Source organism: Notolepis coatsorum (assembly GCF_963971535.1).
Source record: "Notolepis coatsorum genome assembly, chromosome: 11".
In the NCBI taxonomy this organism is placed as follows: domain Eukaryota; kingdom Metazoa; phylum Chordata; class Actinopteri; order Aulopiformes; family Paralepididae; genus Notolepis; species Notolepis coatsorum.
This window is the reverse complement of record NC_140175.1, coordinates 87738737-87763309: the sequence shown is the minus strand read 5'-3', so window position 1 is coordinate 87763309 and position 24573 is coordinate 87738737. Positions and strand designations below refer to the sequence as shown.

The following is a 24573-nucleotide window of genomic DNA, read 5'->3' as shown; positions in this document are numbered from 1 at the left end:
CAACATTGTTGCATTCTTCATTTGGTTCGGTTTGCTTTCACACTGCAATTTGTCAAGTGCACCAAACTTTCTGAACAATGTCACACGATCGAAAAGGGCGCTTGTCTATTGGATATATAGAATCCCAAAAACAGGCTTCGGGGACAGCTCTACAGCACATACACACACACACCACATTATTCTGCGAAGCAGCCCAGCGCACACACATATTACACTATTATTCTGCGAAGCAGCCCAGCGCACACGCATACACCACATTATTCTGCGAAGCAGCCCAGCGCACACACATACACCATTATTCTGTGAAGCAGCCCAGTGCACACACATACACCATTATTCTGTGAAGCAGCCCAGTGCACACACATACACCATTATTCTGTGAAGCAGCCCAGCGCACACATACACCATTATTCTGTGAAGCAGCCCAGCGCACACATACACCATTATTCTGCAAAGCAGTCCAGCGCACACATACACCATTATTCTGCAAAGCAGTCCAGCGCACACATACACCATTATTCTGCAAAGCAGTCCAGCGCACACATACACACCACATTATTCTGCGAAGCAGCCCAGCACACACACATACACCATTATTCTGTGAAGCAGCCCAGCGCACACATACACCATTATTCTGCAAAGCAGTCCAGCGCACACATACACACCACATTATTCTGCGAAGCAGCCCAGCACACACACATACACCATTATTCTGTGAAGCAGCCCAGCCCAGCGCACACACACACCACATTATTCTGTGAAGCAGCCCAGCGCACACACATACACCATTATTCTGTGAAGCAGCCCAGTCCAGCGCACACACACACACCACATTATTCTGTGAAGCAGCCCAGCCCAGCGCACACACACACACCATTATTATGTGAAGCAGCCCAGCCCAGTACACACACACACACACCACATTATTCCCCGGAGCAGCCCAGCACACACACATTATTCTCATATATTGCTGAAATGCTGATGCAGTTTTTTTACTTTGATGTGACATTGATTGATTGTTCGATTGAAGCTCATTGCCATCATTCTCTCGCTAAACAACTTGTACACCTCGTTGTTTTTGTGAGTGGCCACAAGCAGCTGTTTAATTAGCTCGTCTGACCATATTTCTATCAGGGCTTTTACCTCCTCATTCGCCCACGTCTGTCCAGGAGACATGTTCCACGCGTGCTAGTTTTACAGTGCGCGCCGCTGTGTTTGTTTTGTTTCCTTCTACTCAAGATGCACAGTTTTTTTTTTCTTTTTAAACAATATGTTTATTGGTATTTTTATTTTATTTTTTTTCAGTTTTACAGCATCAGTTCAACAGTTCAACAACCATACAAAAGGAAATGCTGCCAACTGCCCCCCCTCCCCGAGTTACAGAAAAATAGATGCAAAATAACCCCCCCCCCCCCCCTAAAATAAAAATAAAAAATCATTATAAACAAAAAGAAAACAAGATGCACAGTTTATCGGGTCACTTCCTATATTTGGTCTTGCGTTTGGTCCGATGACCATTCACACCACAAACGTACGCACCAGGGTTCACTTGGAAGTGAACCGAGACCTACGTTTTCAGGCGGACCAGAGTACGCTTTTTTGGTCCGCACCAGAGTTTGAATGAGCTTTCACACCAAACCAAGCGGACTATCTGAGGAAACGAACTCTGGTGCGTTTAAAGCGGACCAAACAGCTCTGGTGTGAATACGACCTAAAACTACGTTTACACTGCAAGCCTTAGTGCTCAATTCTGATCTTTTTTGTTTGGCTGTTGTTCACATTATTAATTTTTTAATAAAAAAAAAAAATGTGGCCAAGATCAGATTCCAGTGTGAACTGGTCACGCTCCTGAACTGACCCGCATGCGCAAATTAACAATAAAGAAGATTGATGTAAAATTCTGACGCATGTCAATCTAGAGTGACGTAAAAGTTACATGAAAGCGTGACTGTTCAGACTGAGGACACATTGCAAAAGAATCAGACCTGTATCTGATATATAGGCCCAAATTAGAATTGAAAAGTTCAGATTCCATGTGATTTGAGCTGTTCACACTTGTGAAAGAAATCTGATCTGAGTCACATATATGAGCAAAGAAATCTGATTTGGGCCACCTTCGTGTGCAGTGTGAATGTAGCCGCTGCCTAACCGATCAGAAATGAACACAAAGGAACTTGGTTTGCTGCCTCTTGCACACATAGCAAGATGTTCAATCTGTAGTGGAGAAGCCATGGCTTAAACCCTGCAGGACACAGGGATGCTTAGGTGGCTATCTTATCCCTTCTGACTGGTTTAAATGCTGCTTGCTTCACTGTTTGTCTCTTAAAGGGAGAGTTCTGATTTTTGGAACCGTAGCCCCTTTTTCCTGCTTACCAATGATGTTGTCGATCAGTATCCATGTTGTTCCTCTGGTACTAGCTCCGGGGTAGTTAGCCACAAACCAATAAAGTCAATTGGGTCACAGTCCTGTCTGTACAAGCTGACTGAGTCTGAGGCTTGCTGAAATAGACTTTGTGTGCACTGTGTGGGGTACAATTCAGTGAGACTCAGTAAGCTTGTTCAGACGGGACTTAGCCCCTTTCGTGACTGCGGTGTGCAAGCCTGGGGCTCTGGGGCTCAAGCCTGGGGCACACCGCAGTCACGAAAGGGGCTAGACGGGACTGTGACCCCATTGACTTCACATTTGTTTCTGGCTTTTACAAATGAAAATCTTTTCTAATTTGATGAACATAGATCACGCTCATACACGAAAATGAGCTAAATGGGTTTTATTTGTTTTATTTCTATAAAACCCATATATATGGGTGCAGTGGGCAATTAATGTAATTGGTGTATGCCCAAACACTGTGTAACACTGGTAATCGTGGCAACCCTACTTACTTAGGAGCTATCCCTTTTAAGCTAGCAAAAGTCCAGGGAAACCATGAGAGGCCTCTCGGCTGTGTCAGTCTGCGACTCCATGAAAGGAGGCTAGTTAGCTTTGCTAATTAACCTACTACCACTGAGGGACGTACCATAGAAACCGGGCACTCGGAGGCTGAAAGCACGATTGTTGTCTCCTAAGGGAAGTGGATGAAGTAATTAGACGTGACAAAAGTAGGTTGCCATGGCTCTGTGCCCCTGCCCTGTGCTAATCTCTTTTCCTGCTTAACGTGGCATCATGCCACGCTCACACAGTGGAATCATCTGGCAGGCCACACAGTCACTCTCGCATGTCAGCTGTAGAAATGGCTAATTCAATAAAGGTTGCAATTGGGGCACTTAAAAAAATTCAAAGAATTGGGGCACTTTTAATTAATTTATCACTTCTGTGTTCGTTGATTGAGTTAGTAGTTGTTCAGTAGTTGTGTTGCATTGCTCTTTTGATGGTTTGCTGACTTGTGCTGCGTCTAATTAGCTATCGATAATACAACAGTGTCTGTTGTCACTGGTGTCTTAGCGGGCATGCGCGTTTCTTAATCGATCATTCCTAAGCTGTCCCACATTCTCAGAGCGTAGCCTACATTACAAAGGGCCTTTTGTGTCGCGAGAGACCGAACTGTTTCAAAGATATAAAACCTGGCCTATGAATTGGCACTCTAATAAAGAGCCTTTCACCACCAGTCCCATGTGATGGGTCTAAATGTCGTCTGTCCTTATAGCTGAGAGGACTAGCGATGAGGGGGCCCATATACACTGAGTCTATTCACTGGCAGCGGAAGCGCTTGAGAGAGACTGAGCACATCATCTGTGAGGTGTGGGTGAAGCGCTTTGAGAGAGAGCACATCATCTGTGAGGGGTGGGTGAAGCGCTTTGAGAGAGAGCACATCGTCTGTGAGGGGTGGGTGAAGCGCTTTGAGAGACACCGAGCACATCATCTGGGAGGTGTGAAGCGCTTTGAGAGAGAGAGCACATTTGTGAGGTGTGAAGCGCTTTGAGAGAGACAGAGCACATCATCTGGGAGGTGTGTGAAGCGCTTTGAGAGAGAGGGAGCACATTTGTGAGGTGTGAATCGCTTTGAGAGAGACAGAGCACATCATCTGTGAGGTGTGGGTGAAGCGCTTTGAGAGAGAGCACATCATCTGTGAGGGGTGGGTGAAGCGCTTGCCTTTGAGAGACACCGAGCACATCATCTGGGAGATGTGAAGCGCTTTGAGAGAGAGAGCACATTTGTGAGGTGTGAATCGCTTTGAGAGAGACAGAGCACATCATCTGGGAGGTGTGGGCACGGCTCGCACAAGGTCCTTGAATTGAACTTAGGGGTGCTTGATTTTTGACAGTTAAGGCCTGGAATTCCTTAAACGGCAATTTTTTTTAACAAGGTGCTTAAAAAGTCCTTGGAATTCAAATCAACCATTCGCATTGAACGTTTTGTTCATCCATGATCAAATTGTTCTGAATCAAGAAATTCCATTTTTTTATCTAAAATATTTTTAATAAATATTGGATCAGATTTAAAGATTTAATGTATTTTAAAGTGAATTGGATCCTTTTAAATGCCCTTTTTAAAATGAAATTTTTTACATGGAAAAGTACTTGAAAGTCCTTGAATTTCATTTTGCAATGTCTGGGAATGTCTGAGGACCTGAGGTGTGGGTGGGAGTTGTGGCCTCTGGCTGTCAGTCCTCAAGCAGAGCGACACCAGCTGCAGAGATTTGCCATCAGACACTCAACAACAATAGGTAGGATATTATATTATAGGCCGGGTTATTTCGGTATTTCCAACACAGTGTTAGTTGTTTAGGGAAATGTACCTGACCTAATTTTCCCCCAGACAGGATCCTAGGCACTATTGAGGGAGTGAAGGGGAGTAGCGGGGGTAGAATACTGGTCAGACTAGTTGGGCTGGTAGGCTAGGCTGTATCCCCCCTCTACCAAGCTCATCTCTCTGTTTCCTCTATCAAGGTCTCTAGGGTATTGTGGTGTTTGCGTAGTCGCTGTCACTCCAGACGGATCTGTGAATCTGTGAGTGGAGCTCGCAAAACGGTAGTGTTTTCAACGTTGTCTACGTGTGTGGGCTGACGGTGGTCTGTTTTTCACAGGTAGGTGACTCGTTTCTCTCTGCCCAGGTGTGGGAGCCTGTGAACAGCCATGGCACCAGGGGACATGGTGCCAGACCATGCCGCCAAGCAGCTGAAGCCCAAGGAGAAGCGCCCCGTCGGCAGGCCCGTGGAGCGAGAGTGCGAGCCCGACGGTTCCTTTGTCTTCGAGGCCCATGAGGCTTGGAAGGACTTCCACAACTCCCTCAGGCAGTTCTACGAAGTGGGGGAGCTCTGCGACGTGACACTGAAGGTAGGCGGGGACGAGAGAGAGAGAGAGAGATTTTTTTAGATAAAATAGACCTCCCATGTGGCTCTTTAAAGTAGGGCTGTACCGAATGCTTCGAAGCTTCGATCATAATGTTGACATTCGAATTCTAAATCAACATTCGAATTTTTTATTTTTTATAATTAAATTTTTATTAAATAATTTTTTTTTAATCTTTTTATTTTTGTCTATTCAATCTGTTTAAACCAATGGGGGTTTTCTTCACAGTTGCAGTTAAAGATTAGGCTACACTAATATTATAATATTATACTATAAGACGTCACCATCACTTTCATACCAACCGTGCCCTTATTGGATTATTTATGTTGACAAAACTGATGAGTTATATTCATTAAAGAAAGTTGATTTAATAAAAGAAAAAGACTAATTTAATCAGATTAATCACTTTATTATATAGATACTTCTTTGCCTTGATTAGTCCAGTAAACATGAGTTGCAGCATGGCAGAATGAGTCTCACTATCAATCACATTAGGCTGTCAATCAAAACACTAATCTCTTGACCTGGCCAGGCTTGAGGCACCCCAGAGGCTAGAGCTAAACCTGGTTACACAATGATAATGAATCTTCATACATGCACACGGTATAACTTTACCCAGCTATTATTTGAAACTTGAAACCCCCATTCTTGGCTGTTTCGAGCTGCTACCCTCACATAGGCGCTTCAGATCCCCCTAGTGGAAACTGAAAAGATTCAATAAGCCTACTTAACAAGTAGGATAGAAATGCAGTCACAACCTACACGGGACAGTGCAATCTAAAAGGGCTGTGCTATACGAAATAACCGTGGATTTATGGGACTGTGCCACATCAAATGAATAACGTTGGGAGTGAAGGAAGGGGTTAATTACATTGTTTCTCTGATGTCTTGTCTGTATGTATGTCTATGCTGTAACATGGTTGTCTTATGTTTTTAGTTTTTTTTTGTAACGCAGTATTGTGTTTCAACATGAAACTAATTTCTGTACCAACAGAGAATAAAGAATTATCTTATCTCAACTCATCTTAATCTTATCTTATCTTTATGTTTATGTATATTTAGAACATTTATGAAAATATCTTGCTTGGGTCGGGTTTATTGTTAAATTGATCATAATGATGCATGTAGTATGCAGACCTAACCTGTATGCATTTCGCGTAGCAGGCACGCTTTTAAAATACGCGGAAAGAGGCCACGCCACTCGTCTCTTCTTTTCCCCCTAAAAAGAAATCTAGCCGAGACATTAAGCTGGGATGTTTCTTCTTCATCATCTGGACGTGGTTTGGGTTTAAAAAGTCGGACAATGAACAAAAAACTATTATTTGCAAGCAATGTCGAGCGAGAGTTGTTGCCGGATGCGCGCAGACACAAGCAGTCCCTCCACAGGTGGTGCTAAACGAAAAACCATAACACAGACATCGCTAGCCGAGTTGATTGATTGATTGAAAACTTTAATTAACAGATTGCAGAATGGGTACAGTACAGCTCAATACACACAATTGTTAAGGGGATGCAAACCAGAGAGAGACTTTCGTCTTGTTTACATCGGGGTCCCCCAGAGTCATTTTCCACCGTCCGTATGACAGTGGAAGAACATTACAAATTCCATGTTCAATGACTAACGTTACCCGCTAATGTCAACTAAGCTGGTCCCAAAACAGTTAAACTAATGCTGGAGCTGCTGCTCATAGCGGAGCAAAGTTGGGCAAGGTAAGTTTCATAGTGAATTCCAGCTCAAACAGTGAGGAATGGGAGGGGCTGCTGAGCCCGATACCATTTTCTCTCTCTCTCTCTATCTCTCTCTATCTCTCTCAATCTCTCTCTCTCTGTACATTCAATGATTTTAAGTAGCCACATGTTACTCTATAAAAACTGAGTGTGTGTCTGTGCACAGAATAAATTAATTGCATTAATTTTGTATTATTATTCTAATAAGAACGAATATACCATCATATCACATCATCGTTACACTTCAAATTTCTAAATATACCTTGATATACATTTTAGGACACACCTCTATGGTTAGGTGTTCCTTGGTAAAACGGGTTATGCTTACAGTACAGTTGGTGCATGTATGCAAATAATGTAATATAGACCTTTTCAGAAGAATCCTATTGCTATTCCGTTGCTAGGGGAACAGCTTGGCCCCACGTTATTTCCTGTCAGCTATTGTAATAGCAAACACTGCAACAGGAAACAGAATGTTTCTGTTGTCAAGTTAGAATGTAATGAGCTTTATGTTTTAAAGGCCATTTCTCAATAACTGGGCCTGAATACCTACCTTGTGTGCTTAGGTTACACAAAATCTGATAACACATATATTAATTTATAATAATAATAACTTTATTTATATAGCACTTTTCATACCAGATGCAGCCCAAAGTGCTTCACATTACATGATAAAAGAAAGATAAAACAATGAGTAATAACAGATTTAAAAAAAGAACATAAAGTAAACCACAGTCTAAAATCACAAGCAAAGAAAATGGATAAAATCGATGATTAAAAAAAATAATAAAACAAGTTGCTAATTAAAAGCAATATTAAAAAGGTATGTTTTCAACTGTTTAAAAATGTCCACTGAGCCAGCCTCTCTAATATTTATTGGGATTGTGTTCCACAGCTGTGGTGCATAGAAATTAAAAGCAGATGCCCCAATTTTCCCTTGGGGCACCCCAGGAACATTTAAAAGACCAGCTGTGGAGGACCTTAGGGCTCGTGATGGGACATAAAAAGACAGGAGGTCAGAAATGTACGAGGGTGCTAAATTGTTAAGAGCTTTAAAAACAAGTAGAAGGACTTTAAAATCAACTCTAAAAGATACAGGGAGCCAATGCAATGCAGCTAAAACTGGAGTAATATGCTCTCTCTTCCTTGTTTTCGTTAAAAGACTAGTAGCAGAGTTCTGAATTAGCTGTAGCTTGTCTATTGATTTTTTAGGAAGACCAGTAAAAAGAGCATTGCAATAGTCCAATCTACTTGAAATAAAAGCATGAATCAACTTCTCAGCATCCTGTTGGGTTAAAAACAATCGAACCTTAGCAATATTTCTTAGATGGAAAAAGGCTGTTTTGGTCACCTTATTTATGTGGGTATTAAAACTTAAATCAGTCTAAAATTACACCTAGGCTAGTTACTTCCGATTTATTCTGGTGAGCCAAACTTCCCAACCCATTAAAAAGTGCTTCCCTTAGGCGGCTACGTGGCATAGTGGGCAAGGCGCTCACCACGAATGACTGAGACGCTGGGCTTGCCTGTTCGAGCCCAGCGCTCCACATTGCTTTCAGTTTAGCTGGTCGTTCATACTAATACACATTGGCCGTATTAGGGGGTGGGAAACTGATGGGTGGGGATCGGGCGTTGTGGACAGTGACTCCTACAGGTCGGTTGGTGCGCCTGCGCAGTAGAATCAGGAAGTGTCGGGGGCAGCGTGAGCCTCCCACGCGTTACTCCTCGCCACTGAGAGATCGAGCTGCGCAGGTGAAAAGATGCGACTGCTGTTACCTCAAGTACCGGAGGGGACTTGTGCTATGTATGACTTAGTCCACATTGCAGCCGGCTTGTGGGAGGCAAGAAACAGCGTTCGTGACAGGGGAGGGTTGAATTGGATGATACGAAATTGGGATGGGAGAAAATATAGAAAATGGGAGAAAAAGTGGATAAAAAAAAAAGTGCTTCCCTTTTGGCTTTAGGGCCTACTAAAAGTATTTGTCTTGTCTTCATTAAGTTAAAAAAAAATATCGCTCATCCAATCGATCAATTGCAGACAGACAGCCAGGTAGTCAAGGAGCATAAAGCATAGCTATGAAAATCAACATTGTGTTTTCTGATATCTCCTAAGAGGTAACATGTATAATGAAAAAAGAAGGGGACCAAGGCAGCTTCCCTGTGCAACACCAAAGGACATGTCATGTTTCTCAGATACAAAGTCACCCAAACTAACATAAAATGTTCTCCCTATAAGATATGTTCGAAACCAGTTCAATGCACATTCAGATAATCCAACCCAGTTTTCCAATCTATGAATTAGTATGCTATGGTCAAGTGTATCAAATGCAGCACTCAAGTCCAAAAGGATGAAAACTGAGACCCTGCCATCAACAACACTAAGTCTAAGATCGTTTGTTACTTTAATCAGAGCTGTTGCTGTACTGTGATTAGATCTAAAACCTGACTGGAATTTCTCTAGGATACCATTTTCATTTAAAAAGTTATTAAATTAATAAAATTGTATACCAAGTTTAATCACCTGTACATTGTATATTATTATTTCACTTTACTGTTAGATTTACACTCTGGTTGTATACCAAACTTATTTTCGTTGTACTGTACTTGTGCTGTATAATGACAATGCATTTTAATCTAATCTAATCAGTTAGTTAGTTAGTGGTAGTGTTCATTGGTGGTTTGGGGGTTAACATTACAGGAGGTTGACCTGACCCCCCGCCCCCACGATGGACTAATGTCCTGTCATTTAGGTGTGTGTTTGCTTACCTCAGCTCCTTCTCACCCGGTCTACCAGATAAGCTCCTGTCCATCCGCTCCAACAAGGCTTACTTACCGTATATTCATTTGTTGCCACTTACCTGCCTTGTCCTTGTTGTCTGTCTCTTGTCCCTTGCAGGTGGGCAGTAGGCTGATACCATGCCACAAGCTGGTGCTGGCCTGTGTCATCCCTTACTTCAGGTTGGTCACATTTACATTATTATTCCTCCGCCACAGCGGTAGTGGAATAGTTGGCGGTGGTCCGATTTTTACATATCAGGGATTTCAGACGTCTTTTCGTTTCAAAACCAATAATAATAATAAATTGGATTTAAAGAGAGAAGTGCAGAGAGAGAAGCTATAGTAAAAGAAAGGGTAAAAATATGAATATATATCTATAGTAACAACAGGAGAAATAAAACGAATAAAATAAAAAAGGAAGCAGGGTGCTGTCCAATTGGTCGAAACGGTAACAAAAAACTAAACTAGCTCAAAAGAAAAGAGCCAGGGGGGAAGGGGGTGGGCTACTTGGGAGCAGGGCCGTGTTGTGCGAAAACCAAGTCGGGCAAGTCACTGGTAGACTTAATATGACGACTCGCCAAATCCCAATCTGGGAACAGCTATGGTGGGTTTGTATTATGTTAATTACTCTCACATAGCTCACACCCAGGTATTATTAAGTTTGGCTAGGACACGGAGAAGTGCCCTTTGGGGGGTTTTGTGGCTTTTTTAATAGCTTTCAAATGAGAGCTCAGTGCTGAGCAAGAGGTCAATGACTTTGCCAAGTGAAAATACACTGGGAGACTAAAGTCCTAATGAACTGGGAACAATGGCATTCCAAAATTCCAGTGGAATGATTGAGCGGCTGGCCATCCTGTGTTGCACGCTGCGGCTCCGCCACAGACCAGATGTATTCATCAACTCTGTTGAGCCTGGACTGGGTTTCACTTAAAGGGGAAAGGCCACCAGGGACAGTTCAGTCCCGCATGGCTCCATAGACAATGGACGGGGCTCTGCCGAGGCCATACAATGTTTGTGTGAGCTCTTACACCCAAATGAGGTTTTAGTGCTTGTTCAGATCTTTTAGCAAGCTAGAATATAAACCTCATACAGACATGTTATGGCCTCGTACTTTCAGAGCCCCATTCATTGTCTATGGAGCAGCCCAAGAAATTGACAACATGCACCCATTGATATTTACCAGGAATTCCAAGTCGGCACCTTATTATTCTTTCAAGACATGTCAATATCTACTCTGCTTTCTTCACATACGTTATACAGTATATAGCATATTATACAGGTACTGTAGGTCCGACCACGCATTGTGATTGGTCGAGAGCGTTCTAAGCCGTGAGTATATTCATGATTCACTCACGGTTAAATCACCTTTAGAAAGTTTCAACAGCCATTCATCAAACTGAAACTGTCAACACGACCTACTCCACGGACAACGTTATGTTTGATTTAACGTACCCGTTAACTATAAACGAGTGCATAGATATAGAGGAGTCTAATGCAAGCGAAAGTCGGAAAAAGTCATCAGCACCTCGGACAGTTCCCGGGAGTTGGGCCAGTTCAACGCCCAGGCCGTCGACTTGGTGGTGTTGAAGGCTTAATTGCGGCTTTTCTCCAGCACGTCCAGCTCATCTTTCGTTGGATTGGCACGTCTAATAATGCTGTTTTTATGAATACCGTTAGATGTAGGCCCCATCCTCTATATCTATCCACTCGTTTATAGTTAAAGGGTACGTTAAATTAGACTATACGTCATTCGTTTGTGTTGCCAAGCTTGTTGATAGCCTACTCCATTTGAAATTCCATAGCAACGAGACATCTTTAGGAACAATATTTCTACGCCAAGTTCACTGAAATCGATATAAAAGACTCCAGAATTGTCTGTATTCATCCTATATTTTTCCCGACGGTGCAACTTGCTGTATAAAAGCAATAATACACTCGAACCCGTGGTATGTCATGGTTCTTAGGGTTCCTCCAGTTTGCTCTGAACTAGGAAAAACAGCTTTTTCCCCTTTGATACTTCCAAAACCAGGAATGCCCTCCAACTCTAAAAGTGATTTATTTTTTCTTTTTTTTTCTTCTCCGGCTTGAAGTTCCTTGATGTTGTAGCTAGCTAAGATGGAGTCAGTTGATGGGGAAGCCAGTAGGGATGATACTAGATAGTTTATTTAAATATCTTTTTGATATTTAAGTTCACTTGCACAATACACGCTTACATAGGATTTGACTTGATTCAACAACAAAGCAGTCGGGGCGATGGCAAGCCGAAAACGGTCGCAAGTGTGGTTACACTTTACAAAGCTAGATGCAGACAACGCTCGCTGCAATATTATATATATATATATTAACAAATTGTTCTAAATAAATAATAATGATAATAAATCATTTGAAGTTTGGACACATTTTTTACAACTGAGGTAGGTAGATTACATTTTTAGAGACTAAAGTACAGAAAAAAGGTACCGTTGGGTACCGGTATCTGTTCAAATGTGAACGGTACCCAACCCTAGCATCCAGTTGGTTCTACCGTGAGCTTTTTTTTTTTGCGTCTTCTCACGTTGCATATTTTAATTCGACATAAAACATGTAGCTTATTATTATTATTATTATTATTATTATTATTATTATTATTATTATTATTATTATTATTATTATTATTATTATTATTATTATTATTATTATTATTATTATTATTATTATTATTATATCATGTGTGGGTTGGTGGTGTGTGGTGATGCACTCTATCCCGCTATGCCACTATGCCGTGATGTCCCTCACACACGGAAGCTGAGACGAAACCAACTTGTCAATTTTACTATACCTGAAGACGGCAAAATGCTGCATCAAATTTGACCGCAAGGACTGACTCGGCTAATGGCTGGAGAACTAACGGCCGGCGAACTTGTGAACTGTTTGACTCCTAACTACTGAACTCTGAACTCACACGTCACCCATTAATCTAGTAGCACGTTAGGTCTCGTTTGTATACGCACATGAATCCGCCTAATCTGTCTATATATACCAGGGTAGACTAAAGAGTCCGTATGGAGTATTACACATTGTACAAAGTAGTCTTGGCTCAGGCCACGTTCCAGTCTGACGGGGCTGTCTCTTCCCGCCCTCAGGGCCATGTTTCTGTCTGAGATGTCGGAAGCCAAGCAGGAGCTGATCGAGATCAAAGACTTTGACGGCGACGCCATCCAGGATCTGGTTCGCTTCGCCTACTCCTCCAAACTCACCCTGACCGTGGACAACGTCCAGCCACTACTCTACGCTGCCTGCATCCTTCAGGTGGAGAAACACACAAGCCACACTCTCTCACACACACTCTCACACACACACACACACACACACACTGCTTTGTAAAGCTATTTGGAACAATCCTGTGCTGCATGGGGTGACTTGACTTTGACACACATTGTAAAAACTACTTAAAACTGATTGACTGGGAACTGGCACACTGCAGGGTCTCTGGTAAGAACTTAAAGGAACACGCCAACATTTGAACATACTCTGTGCGTTCAGTAGAAAGCTATCTGGCTGCACGTTAGCCTAGCTTAGCACAGTGAATGGAAGCGGACAGTGCCGGTTAGCCTAGGCATTAGGCATAGCACTAACGCCTCTCCCGAAGGCTAACCGGCACTGTCCGCTTCCATTCATTGTGCTAAGCTAGGCTAATGTGCAGCCAGATAGCTTTCTACTGAACGCACAGAGAGGAAACTGGTATCTATCTTCTCTTCTCTCTCTGGAGAAGACGATAAGCTAATTTCCCAAAATGTTGGCGTGTTCCTTTAAGCCAGAGATAAAAACGTTACCATCCAGGAATCTTTTATTGTGATACCAGTTGACTGAACAATTGAATATGCAGATGGACGTGTGGTCTTGAAACAAATGTAGACGTGAACAGATTAGGTCAAATATAAATTATGCCTTCAAATCTATATATATATATATATATATATAGACAAAGAACAGGCAGTATCCACTAATAACATTGGTAACGTTGATCAATGAGGTAGAATCATTATGAATTGAAAATGGGGGACCCTGATGTAAACAAGACGAAAGTCTTTCTCTGGTCTGCATCCCCTTAACAATTGTGTGTATTGAGCTGTACTGCACTGTACCCATTCTGCAATCTGTTAAAGGGGAACTATTTTACTATTTCTTTCACTATTTGGGCACTTTTTTAATTCATTGTTTTGTATTTCTAGTCAAGTACTCAAAAACAGCATTTTTCTACCTCAAGATCTTAAGCCGTTTTGAGGCTGGGCTCCAACCACTGTAACCCTAGCCACATCGTCTGCCACATTATTATGCAGCTGAGTCTCTCTGACATCACAAATCAGCACATTTTCAGATGACTCAGTTCAGGGAGGGTGAATATTGTGAGAGGAGATTTGGAAGAATGCGCCAATATGAGAATTAGAGACATAGATCATATTAATATAAGTCCACATAGCTAGGAAACAATGCTAAACACTGAAAAAGGCCATTTATAAGATAGTTCCCCTTTAATAAAGTTTTCAATCAAGAAATCACAGTCTGCCTAAGCAAAATAGGAAAACGTTACCAGTGTTATGCTGCCCCTCACTGGTGACAGAATGTAATGACATTTACACTCTAGCCTAGTACCATGAGAGAGCAGATTCAACCAATTACTGGCACCGCTGTCTACAATTTAAGTGCCTATGCCTGTTCCTTTATTAATCCCCTTGGGGAAATTCAAGTGTCATAGCAGCATGGGGGGGGGGGGGGGGGGGGGGGTACAGGTAGCATAGGTAGTAATAATAATAGAACATAGAACAAAGTGCAAATAATAGTGATAACTGTAGTAAGTAGTGAACAGTAGTGAGTGACAGGATTCAATCGGACAGTAGTGATAATGATGATGGTATACATGGTCCAAACCATAGTAACACACTGCACCAGAGTCTGTGCAGTGTTTATTATTAAGAGTCAGACCGTTCCAACAGTTCTCAAGTTCACCAGCCATTAGCTCTCCAACAATTGGCAGCAGTCCGTGCCCACGGTTGTGGAGCCTGATGGCTACTGGCAGGACAGACTGGCCGAGGCGGGTTGTGGTGTGTCGTGTGGGGATAAGTATGGCTGAACGTGCTCCTCATCCTGGCTAGCTCCTCATAGGCCTTTCACACCGGCCGGGCTCCGTGTCGGAGCCGGTTCCTGAATGTAATCGGCGCGTTCACACCTGGAATAATTGGTTCGGAACATGACGGAGACTTTAGTTTGGCCCTCTAAGAAAACACTGAGCACCGATTTTTCATGTTCATGTGAACGCGCCGGCCGGTTCGAGATTACGCTCGGGAACTGGCTCCGGCACGGAGCCCGGCCGGTGTGAAAGGCCTATGAGGAGCTAGCCAGGATGAGGAGCGTGCTCCAACTGCTTTTCCTAATTTCTTCGTGTGTGATGCTCTAGCTGGCAAGCAGGCCAAGATAAAAAAAAACTGCATTTAACTCATTCAGCGCCAAAGTATATATACCCCATCCCTGCTGTCAATGGGCCACCCTTTAAAAGATAGGCATTTTCACGTTGCGTCACAATGTTTGCAGAGCTATATCTATAGTATAGCTGTGGAGACAATACCATGGCTCATTTGACAGTCACTATCTCTCGTCCAACATGTGAGATCCGACTTGTTTTTCATATGTGTAAATATCTGTAGATGACAGCAGACATCTACTCTGACACTCAGGCTTTATGATTAACACCGAGACAGCTTCCATGTGCTGTGGGTTAGACTCTCCAGACAGAGACAGGCAGGGTGTGTGAGAGAGAGAGCCACGGTCACTATCGAGAGCAGGCCGCTGGCAGGGGGAGAGATAGAGAAAAGGCGTTAGAGTGGGTCATAGGTGACCAGAGACGTTGCGCCGTGGCCATGGCGTCGTGTCACTTAGTAACGAGAGAAGGGGCGTGGCTACGGGGATGGCCACCGTTGCTAGGGGAAAGACGTTATAGCTGTGAGTTTCTTCTGGTTTAAGTTAGACTAGGAAACGAAGCTGGCGCGTAGACACGTTGACAGAGAGACTGCAATAGCTGGAGGGTGGTGGAGGGGACTCCTATTGCCGGCATTGCAACCTCGAGGTCTCGGAATGAGTCCCAATGATACACAGAGGTTCGTGAGACTGTATAGAATATTAAAATCGAATAAAAGAAACAATCGAAAATCCGACTATACTCGGGTTTTGGCGCTCAACGCATGGCGAGATAACCCGACTAGTCGTGATTGGCGCTGAAAGTGTTAAAAGTGAATTGTATCCTTCAAGTGACATCCTTGAAAATGAAAAATAGTGCTTGGGAAAATCCTTGAAAGTCCTTGAATTTCATTTAGCAGTCTGTGGGAACCCTGGATAAGATATTCCTTTATTGACCCCCTTGGGGAAATGAAGTTGAATTGTGAATGCCTGACTTCCTCAGGTGGAGCTTGTGGCGCGGGCCTGCTGCGACTACATGAAGGCCCACTTCCACCCTTCCAACTGCCTGGCGGTGCGCACCTTCGCCGAGAGCCACAATCGTGTCGACCTGATGGCCATGGCAGACCGCTACGCCTGCGAGCACTTCCGCGAGGTGGTGGAGTGCGAGGACTTCCCGTCCGTGTCGCCTCAGCACCTGCGCACGCTGCTGTCCTCCAGCGAGCTCAACATCCACTCGGAGACGCAGGTGTACACCGCCGCCGTCAAGTGGCTGAAGGCCAACCCACAGCACCACGAGGCCTGGCTGGACCAGCTCTTGTCTCAGGTCAGTGAACCCACAGCACCACGAGGCCTGGCTGGACCAGCTCTTGTCTCAGGTCAGTGAACCCACAGCACCACGAGGCCTGGCTGGACCAGCTCTTGTCTCAGGTCAGTGAACCCACAGCACCACGAGGCCTGGCTGGACCAGCTCTTGTCTCAGGTCAGTGAACCCACAGCACCACGAGGCCTGGCTGGACCAGCTCTTGTCTCAGGTCAGTGAACCCACAGCACCACGAGGCCTGGCTGGACCAGCTCTTGTCTCAGGTCAGTGAACCCACAGCACCACGAGGCCTGGCTGGACCAGCTCTTGTCTCAGGTCAGTGAACCCACAGCACCACGAGGCCTGGCTGGACCAGCTCTTGTCTCAGGTCAGTGAACCCACAGCACCACGAGGCCTGGCTGGACCAGCTCTTGTCTCAGGTCAGTGAACCCACAGCACCACGAGGCCTGGCTGGACCAGCTCTTGTCTCAGGTCAGTGAACCCACAGCACCACGAGGCCTGGCTGGACCAGCTCTTGTCTCAGGTCAGTGAACCCACAGCACCACGAGGCCTGGCTGGACCAGCTCTTGTCTCAGGTCAGTGAACCCACAGCACCACGAGGCCTGGCTGGACTAGCTCTTGTCTCAGGTCAGTGAGCACAAAACTAAAAAGGCATCATCCTTGGCCTAAAGGTTAAAAGACTGAGGGCTAGATCCACAAAGAATGGATTGCACGGAGCAAGTTGCACCCTTACTTAAAAATTCATCATGAATTGAAAATGGGGGACCCTGATGTAAACAAGACGAAAGTCTTTCTCTGGTCTGCATCCCCTTAACAATTGTGTGTATTGAGCCGTACTGTATTGTACCCATTCTGCAATCTGTTAATAAAGTTTTCATTCAATGAATCAATCTGCACGGTGATTGATTGAATGACATTTTTTTATTTTGTTTTGCAGATACTATGTGCATGATGCATGCTTACGTGTGTGTGTGTGTGTGTGTGTGTGTGTGTGTGTGTGTGTGTGTGCACGCCGTGCACGGGTGTGTAGATATGCACGCCAGTCTGTGCTCTGGCTTGGAGTTCAGGTGTAATCATCTCTGTAGTTAGCAGTAATCATCTCTTTAGTTAGCAGTATATGTCAAGACAGGGTTACTTTAATGTTTACGACAACATTACATTAGAGCAGGGGTGCCCAACCTTTTTTGAACCAAGATCTACTTTTTTATTTGCCACCTAGCCGAGAGCTACCAGCCCAAATTTGACCTACTCTCGGCTAGTATTAGTAGTAATAGTAGATTAATAATACCATTCAATATGCACATGACAGAAAATATTATATGGCGTATAATATTTTCTGTCATGTGCATATTGAATGAGTATATAATATAATATGATATTTTATATATCATTGTAACGGTGTAGTGTAGGAATTACAAGAATGACAAGAATGTTATTAATGAAATTAATGAATATTATCAAACGGAAATGTTACTTGCTTTATACACATTTATAAAACGATCAAGGCATATTTAGCCATTCTTTATGCGTTCACATGCGCTTTTCAAGAATAAACAAAAATTAGACTTAATGGGAAGGGTGTGCTTGTACATTTGAACATAGTTCCATGATACGTGGCTGCGTTGTGCTGAGAAAGAGGCGCAGATCCGCTTCTACTCTGAGGCGAGATCTGCATTTATTTCTTATTAATGTCGGAGCCGAGAATCCCGCTTCACAGAGGTATGTTGATGCAAAGGGGACAAGCTTTCTCAGCGCAGCATTACACAACACTGGGTAGTCGTTCCAGACTGATATCCAGAACTTTGCGAGGGCCTGTCCAGTGAACTTGACTTTCAGTAGCTCGTCGCACGAAAGATCGATCAACGCCTCCTGCTCAGACAGAGGGAGGCCTGTTGCGAGCGCCATGTGCAATGAACGGATCTTGGATCCAGTTGTTCAAATTGTCCGTGCTCTTTCTTTCGGGGAAATAATTCCAAAATGTATCAATGCGCCCTTCTATGTGGCTACAGATGATGGGCTTCAAATCACAGTTTTAAATTCAGGATGCTTAGTTTCCAAGTGCCGCTGTAATTTACTTGGTTTAAAGCTCTCGTTAGAAAGGATCTCGTAAACACAAAACGCACTGTGGTCTCGGGTCATCTTCTTGGCCAGTCCAAGTAAATCCATATGCCAAGTATTTAGGATCATAACTTCTTTTACTCCATTTCATAGTAGTTCTGGTATTGCTACTACTAAATTCTGCCTTTCTCTTGCCAACATTTGGAACACACGCACGTGACGCGCCGCTTCTGACAACAGACCTATCCATTGCGAGTTACCTGGTTAAATGAATCAACTTTATCATCAGCTTTATATGCTTGGCCTGGAAAGTCCCCCCCCCCCCCCCCCCCCCGGAAGTGCTTTAGTTACGATCACAAAAGACCAGACGATATACCTGCGCAGGGCTGTCACGCACGCTCGCGCATGCACGTCGCGGCACTTTGCGCTCCTCTGACTCACAAAAGACCAGACGTGGCCTCAGTGATTATACCTGCGCAGGATGTATGATGTGTGTTGGAATACTGTGCCTCTGTTGATGCAGGGGCGAGACGTGGCAAATACACACAGCGGCCAGGTGGAAAACTCCATCTGAGTTGGGCTCGCGAATTTTCGCTTGATTTTTTTTAATTTAATTTAATTTAATTTAATTTAATTTAATTTAATTTAATTTAATTTTTAATTTAATTTAATTTAATTTAATTTAATTTAATTTAATTTAATTTAATTTTTGCCAATGCGCTGCATTTATTTCTTATTAATGTCGGAGCCGAGAATCCCGCTTCACAGAGGTATGTTGATGCAAACGGGACAAGCTTTCTCAGCGCAGCATTACACAGCACTGGGTAGTCGTTCCGGACTGATCCAAAACTGTCACCTACCTAAATAATCTCAAGGTCTACTTGAAACCAGCGCGCGATCTACCGGTCGATCGAGGTCGACTGGTTGGGCACCACTGCATTAGAGCCATATGAAATCCGTTAAATGTTTTCCCAAATTCCATAAATTGTTTTCCAAAATTCAGTTTTTTCAGAATTCTGCATTTAGCTTTTTACGCTCATTTTACCATCAGAAATAGTGTCTAATAAGTGGGAATGAATAAATGTCCACAATTTAATTTTTAAGTGCTGCAACTCAGAAATACAGTTACATTTTACACTTTTTCAAATAATATTGTGACAAAATAAAAATGCACATAAAATAAAAATACACTTCAAGTGTAAACAATAGATACAGCTAGCTACTACTGACATTATCACAATGTCAGTAGCCTAGCTATATCTATTGTGATGAAATAGTAATGCATAATTTTGGCACCTTTTTAGTTTATTTCATTTTTAAAGGACAGAGTGTACTGACAATCATTTGACAAATAGATGGGTGCACCAGATTTAGCAAGAAGCTATCATTTCCATCTATAGTCCTATGTACTGTAACGTTACATAGCTATTTAATCACAATAGTGTCAGTGATTAGCCTCGCCCTCTAGCTGTATCTATTGTGATCACCAGAGATCATTGTTAGAGAGCTGGTGTGTTTTGGGAAGCACAGTGTTTTTCCTTGTTCCTGACATGGCTTTTGGAGACTAAAAGTGATCTTCGCACGTGTTTTTGCGGGTCCAATCCACGGTATGTTGACAGAATTTGCAAAACACGTTATCGCCTGAGGCATAAAAGTCATTAGGATACTGCGCTGCTTTGAATTTAGGGCTTAGTGTGGAATTTCTTCCGACGTTAACATTAACACCGAAGCAGCTAGACGCTTGGACATTGCTGCGTGTTGTGTGTAACACGCTGTAGCGTCCCCGGTCATGTTTTCTTTGCACCAAACGTTCCATGTTCTCCCGAACACGGAATTTCAGTCCAGATTAGGGCACATTCTGCAATATTCCACGTTTTACAGTTGATTCCATTTTTATTGGTCAATTCCGCGATTCCGTGAACGCGGATTTCATATGGCTCTACATTACATCCATTTGTGCTGTAATGGCTTTTTACAAGCGCATCACGTGTGAACCTCCTCCCTCCCTCGCTCCCTCCCTCAGGTACGCATCCCACTGCTCCAAGTAGACTTCCTGACCGGCACGGTGGCCAAAGAGGAGATGATCAAAAGCAACCTGAGCTGTCGCGACCTGCTGGACGAGGCCAGGAACTACCACCTCCACCTCAGCAACAAGGTGGTGCCCGACTTCGAGTACTCGATCCGCACCACGCCCAGGAAGCAAACCGCAGGTAGGACCGTAAGACTGTCCAGTTCGCACCCTGTTGAACACGTAATGTGTGTCGCATGATCTGTGGTGAAACGGAATAGGTCTTCATGAATCAAAGTGCATTTCTTCAGGAGGTCATGTTCTGTAAACACAAAACGGCCCTAATCTATACCCCCCCCTCAAATGTATAGAGTAACCAAATGGAATAGATAGACGTAGAAAGAAAATAGAATTCGGTAGCGCTTGGGTTAGGTTTGTGAGGAAAATATTACTGATGAAGGTGCTTTTCGGTTCAGGCTTATCAAGAGATGAGACAAAGGCACTTATTAGTAAATTTAGATGCATTATGGAAGATTGGCACCCTGTGGTACAACGAAAATAAGTTTGACATCCAACCAGAGTGCAAATGTAACAGTAAAGTGCAACAGTAATATACAATGTACAGGTGATTTAGTACTTTTAGTACTATTGAGTAATAGTGCTAATCAGATGTATGTACAGAGTTGTAGTATTAAAACAATGATACAGGTATAAAGACACTATCGTAGTAAGTCGTATTGGCCAGCAGCATAACGAGTAAGAGATATGTACAGAATCAGATATAGATATACTATCTACTATAGATATTTTTAAATAGCTAAATAAGTGATATTTCTATGTTTTATTGGCGAACATGTGTGTTCTGTCCTTTGTTATTCTAGTCCACGGTTGTGTGGGTGGTAGTGAATATGATCTGTTCTCGCTCTCCCCAGGCGTTCTGTTCTGCGTGGGCGGCCGTGGTGGTTCTGGAGACCCGTTCCGCAGCATTGAGTGCTACTCCATCATCAAGGACAGCTGGTTCTTTGGCCCGGAGATGAACAGCAGGCGGCGCCACGTAGGAGTGATCTCTGTTGGAGGTAAGAGAGGAGGAGTGATCTCTGTTGGAGGTGAGAGAGGAGGAGTGATCTCTGTTGGAGGAGAGAGAGGAGGAGTGATCTCTGTTGGAGGTGAGAGAGGAGGAGTGATATCTGTTGGAGGTAAGAGAGGAGGAGTGATCTCTGTTGGAGGAGAGAGAGGAGGAGTGATCTCTGTTGGAGGTGAGAGAGGAGGAGTGATCTCTGTTGGAGGTGAGAGAGGAGGAGTGATCTCTGTTGGAGGTGAGAGAGGAGGAGTGATATCTGTTGGAGGAGAGAGAGGAGGAGTGATATCTGTTGGAGGAGAGAGAGGAGGAGTGATCTCTGTTGGAGGTAAGAGAGGAGGAGTGATCTCTGTTGGAGGAGAGAGAGGAGGAGTGATCTCTGTTGGAGGAGAGAGAGGAGGAGTGATCTCTGTTGGAGGTGAGAGAGGAGGAGTGATCTCTGTTGGAGGAGAGAGAGGAGGAGTGATCTCTGTTGGAGGAGAGAGAGGAGGAGTGATCTCTGTTGGAGGTAAGAGAGGAGGAGTGATCTCTGTTGGAGGTGAGAGAGGAGGAGTGATATCTGTTGGAGGTGAGAGGAGTGATATCTCAAGTCAAGTCAAGAGTTTTATTTGTCACGGCATACAAGTATACAATGAAATGCGGGTGGTCTTGCCCGCAACGATGTGCAATACAGTGGTACAACATATAATAGAATCCAATAAAAACAACATTGTGCAATAAACAGGTAACAGGTAACATGGTGTGACATCTCGGTATCTGTACATAAAAAATATTTACAGAGCATATAGGACATGCTAGGTAGCTTTGGTAGTGCAATACACTGTTACTGTTGTTATACTAATTTAAAGTGGCCTTTCCTTTTGGCCATAAGTGGGTGTGTGCGGCATGAGTGTGTGCCCGCTCATGTTAAAGTGTTAAAGTGGCTGCTAGTGTGTGAGCGTGCACAGCGTGCGTGTCGTGTGTGTGCTTGTGTGTGGATAGTTCAGTGTTCTGTGGCACTCAATGTTCATTGTTCAAGGCTCTGATGGCCTGGGGGAAGAAGCTGAGCCTAAGCCTCTCTGTCCTAGTAGCTGGGGTTCGCAGGCGTCTGCCTGGCCTCAGCAGCTGGAACAGGCTGTTATTGGGGTGGTGGGGGTCTTTCATTATTCTGCAGGCTCTGGATTTGCACCTCTTGTTGTATAGAACCTGCAGGGGAGGTAGTGCCATACCCGTGGTACGCTTGGCTGAGCGCACCACTCTCTGTAGGGCCTTCTTGTCCAGTCCCGTGCTGTTTCCATACCAGGCAGTGATGTTTCCGGTCAAGATGCTCTCTACAGCTCCTGAGTAGAAGGACTGGAGTATCTTCCCCGATACTCTGAACTTCCTTAACTGTCTCAGGTGGTAGAGGCGCTGCTTCGCCTTCTTTACTACTGTGTCTATGTGTGTTGTCCATGTCAGATCCTCTGAGATGTGGACCCCCAGGTACTTAAAGCTGCTCACCCTGTCCACGGTAGCCCCGTTAATCATCAGTGGTGTGTGTGTCTCCTGCTGTCCTCTCCTATAATCCACGATCAGCTCCTTGGTTTTACCAATGTTCAGGAGCAGGCTGTTGTCCTGGCACCAGCGTTCCAGTACCTCAACCTCCTCCCGGTAGGCCTTCTCGTCGTTGTCCGAGATCAGCCCCACCACCACTGTGTCGTCTGCGAACTTCACTATGGAGTTGGAGCTGAACTTGGCCACACAGTCGTGTGTGTATAGTGAGTACAGCAGGGGGCTCAGAACACAGCCCTGGGGGGACCCGATGCTCAAGGTGATGGTGTTGGAGGTCTGACCCCCCACCCTGACCGCCTGGGGTCTCTCACTCAGAAAGTCCAGTACCCAGGCGCTCAGGGCGGAGCTCAGACCCAGCCCGATCAGCTTGTCCACCAGTCTGGTGGGGACTATGGTGTGAATGAATGAATGAATGAAAACTTTATTTAACAGATTGCAGAATGGGTACAATACAGTACGGCTCAATACATACAATTGTTAAGGGGATGCAGACCTGAGAAAGACGTTTGTCTTGTTTCCATCAGGGTCCCCCATTTTCAATTCATATAGACATATATGACATACATGACATACAGATAGTCAGTACTGCTACATCTATACATTTATGACATACCAGATTTGCAAATACAGTACTGTTTGTGATACAGAAGGAGTCAAGAAAAGGGAGTATATACATTTGACGTAGAAACTGTACATTGGAGGAGGTTGGGTGGGGGGGGTTGGGTACATTGGGATATTGACAACCATACTGGGTAATTTACATTGGAGGTGGTTGGGGGGGGGGGGGGGGGCACACTGTATAAACAAGTAACACTGTACATTGAGGGGGGGGGGAGGAGACACTGTACAAACAAACACAATTGTACATTGAACTATTGACAACCATACTAGGTAAAGCTGTAGTCAATGAACAACAGTCTCACATAGCCCCCCTTCTGACGGTCCAGGTGAGAGAGGGTGCTGTGCAGTACTTGGGAGACCGCATCGTCAGTGGACCTGTTTGGCCTGTATGCAAATTGCATAGGGTCCATATCGCTGGGGAGGGAGGCACAAATGTGATCCTTGACCAGCCTCTCGAAACATTTCATGGCCACAGAGGTGAGTGCCACCGGTCTGTAGTCATTGAGACCTGCTGGGGAGGGTTTCTTTGGTACCGGGATAATGGTAGACATCTTGAAGCAGGCAGGGACCATTGACTCCTTCAGGGATCGATTAAATATGGTGGTGAACACAGGGGCTAGCTGGTTAGCACAGGACTTGAGTATGCGTCCTGTTATTCCATCTGGGCCAGCCGCCTTCCTGGTGTTCACCTGCATAAATGCTCTTCTCACACTGTGTACCGTCAATGAGAGAGCG

At 44.2% G+C, this 24573-nt stretch overlaps 1 protein-coding gene across 2 annotated transcripts in view; it reads left to right on the top strand.

Annotated features, from left to right (window-relative positions):
• klhl8 (kelch-like family member 8) overlaps positions 1-24573 on the top strand; it is a 52651-nt gene that overhangs the window by 3613 nt on the left and 24465 nt on the right. Inside the window, exons 2-7 of one of the 2 annotated variants that reach the window (XM_084324674.1) lie at positions 5022-5271; positions 9911-9972; positions 12915-13080; positions 16226-16546; positions 20625-20811; positions 21542-21685. In XM_084324674.1, the coding sequence (XP_084180800.1) occupies positions 5071-5271; positions 9911-9972; positions 12915-13080; positions 16226-16546; positions 20625-20811; positions 21542-21685 (1081 nt within the window). In that variant the 5' untranslated portion in view covers positions 5022-5070. The remainder of the gene's footprint in view (positions 1-5021; positions 5272-9910; positions 9973-12914; positions 13081-16225; positions 16547-20624; positions 20812-21541; positions 21686-24573) is intronic. The other variant, XM_084324675.1, reaches the window with a different exon arrangement.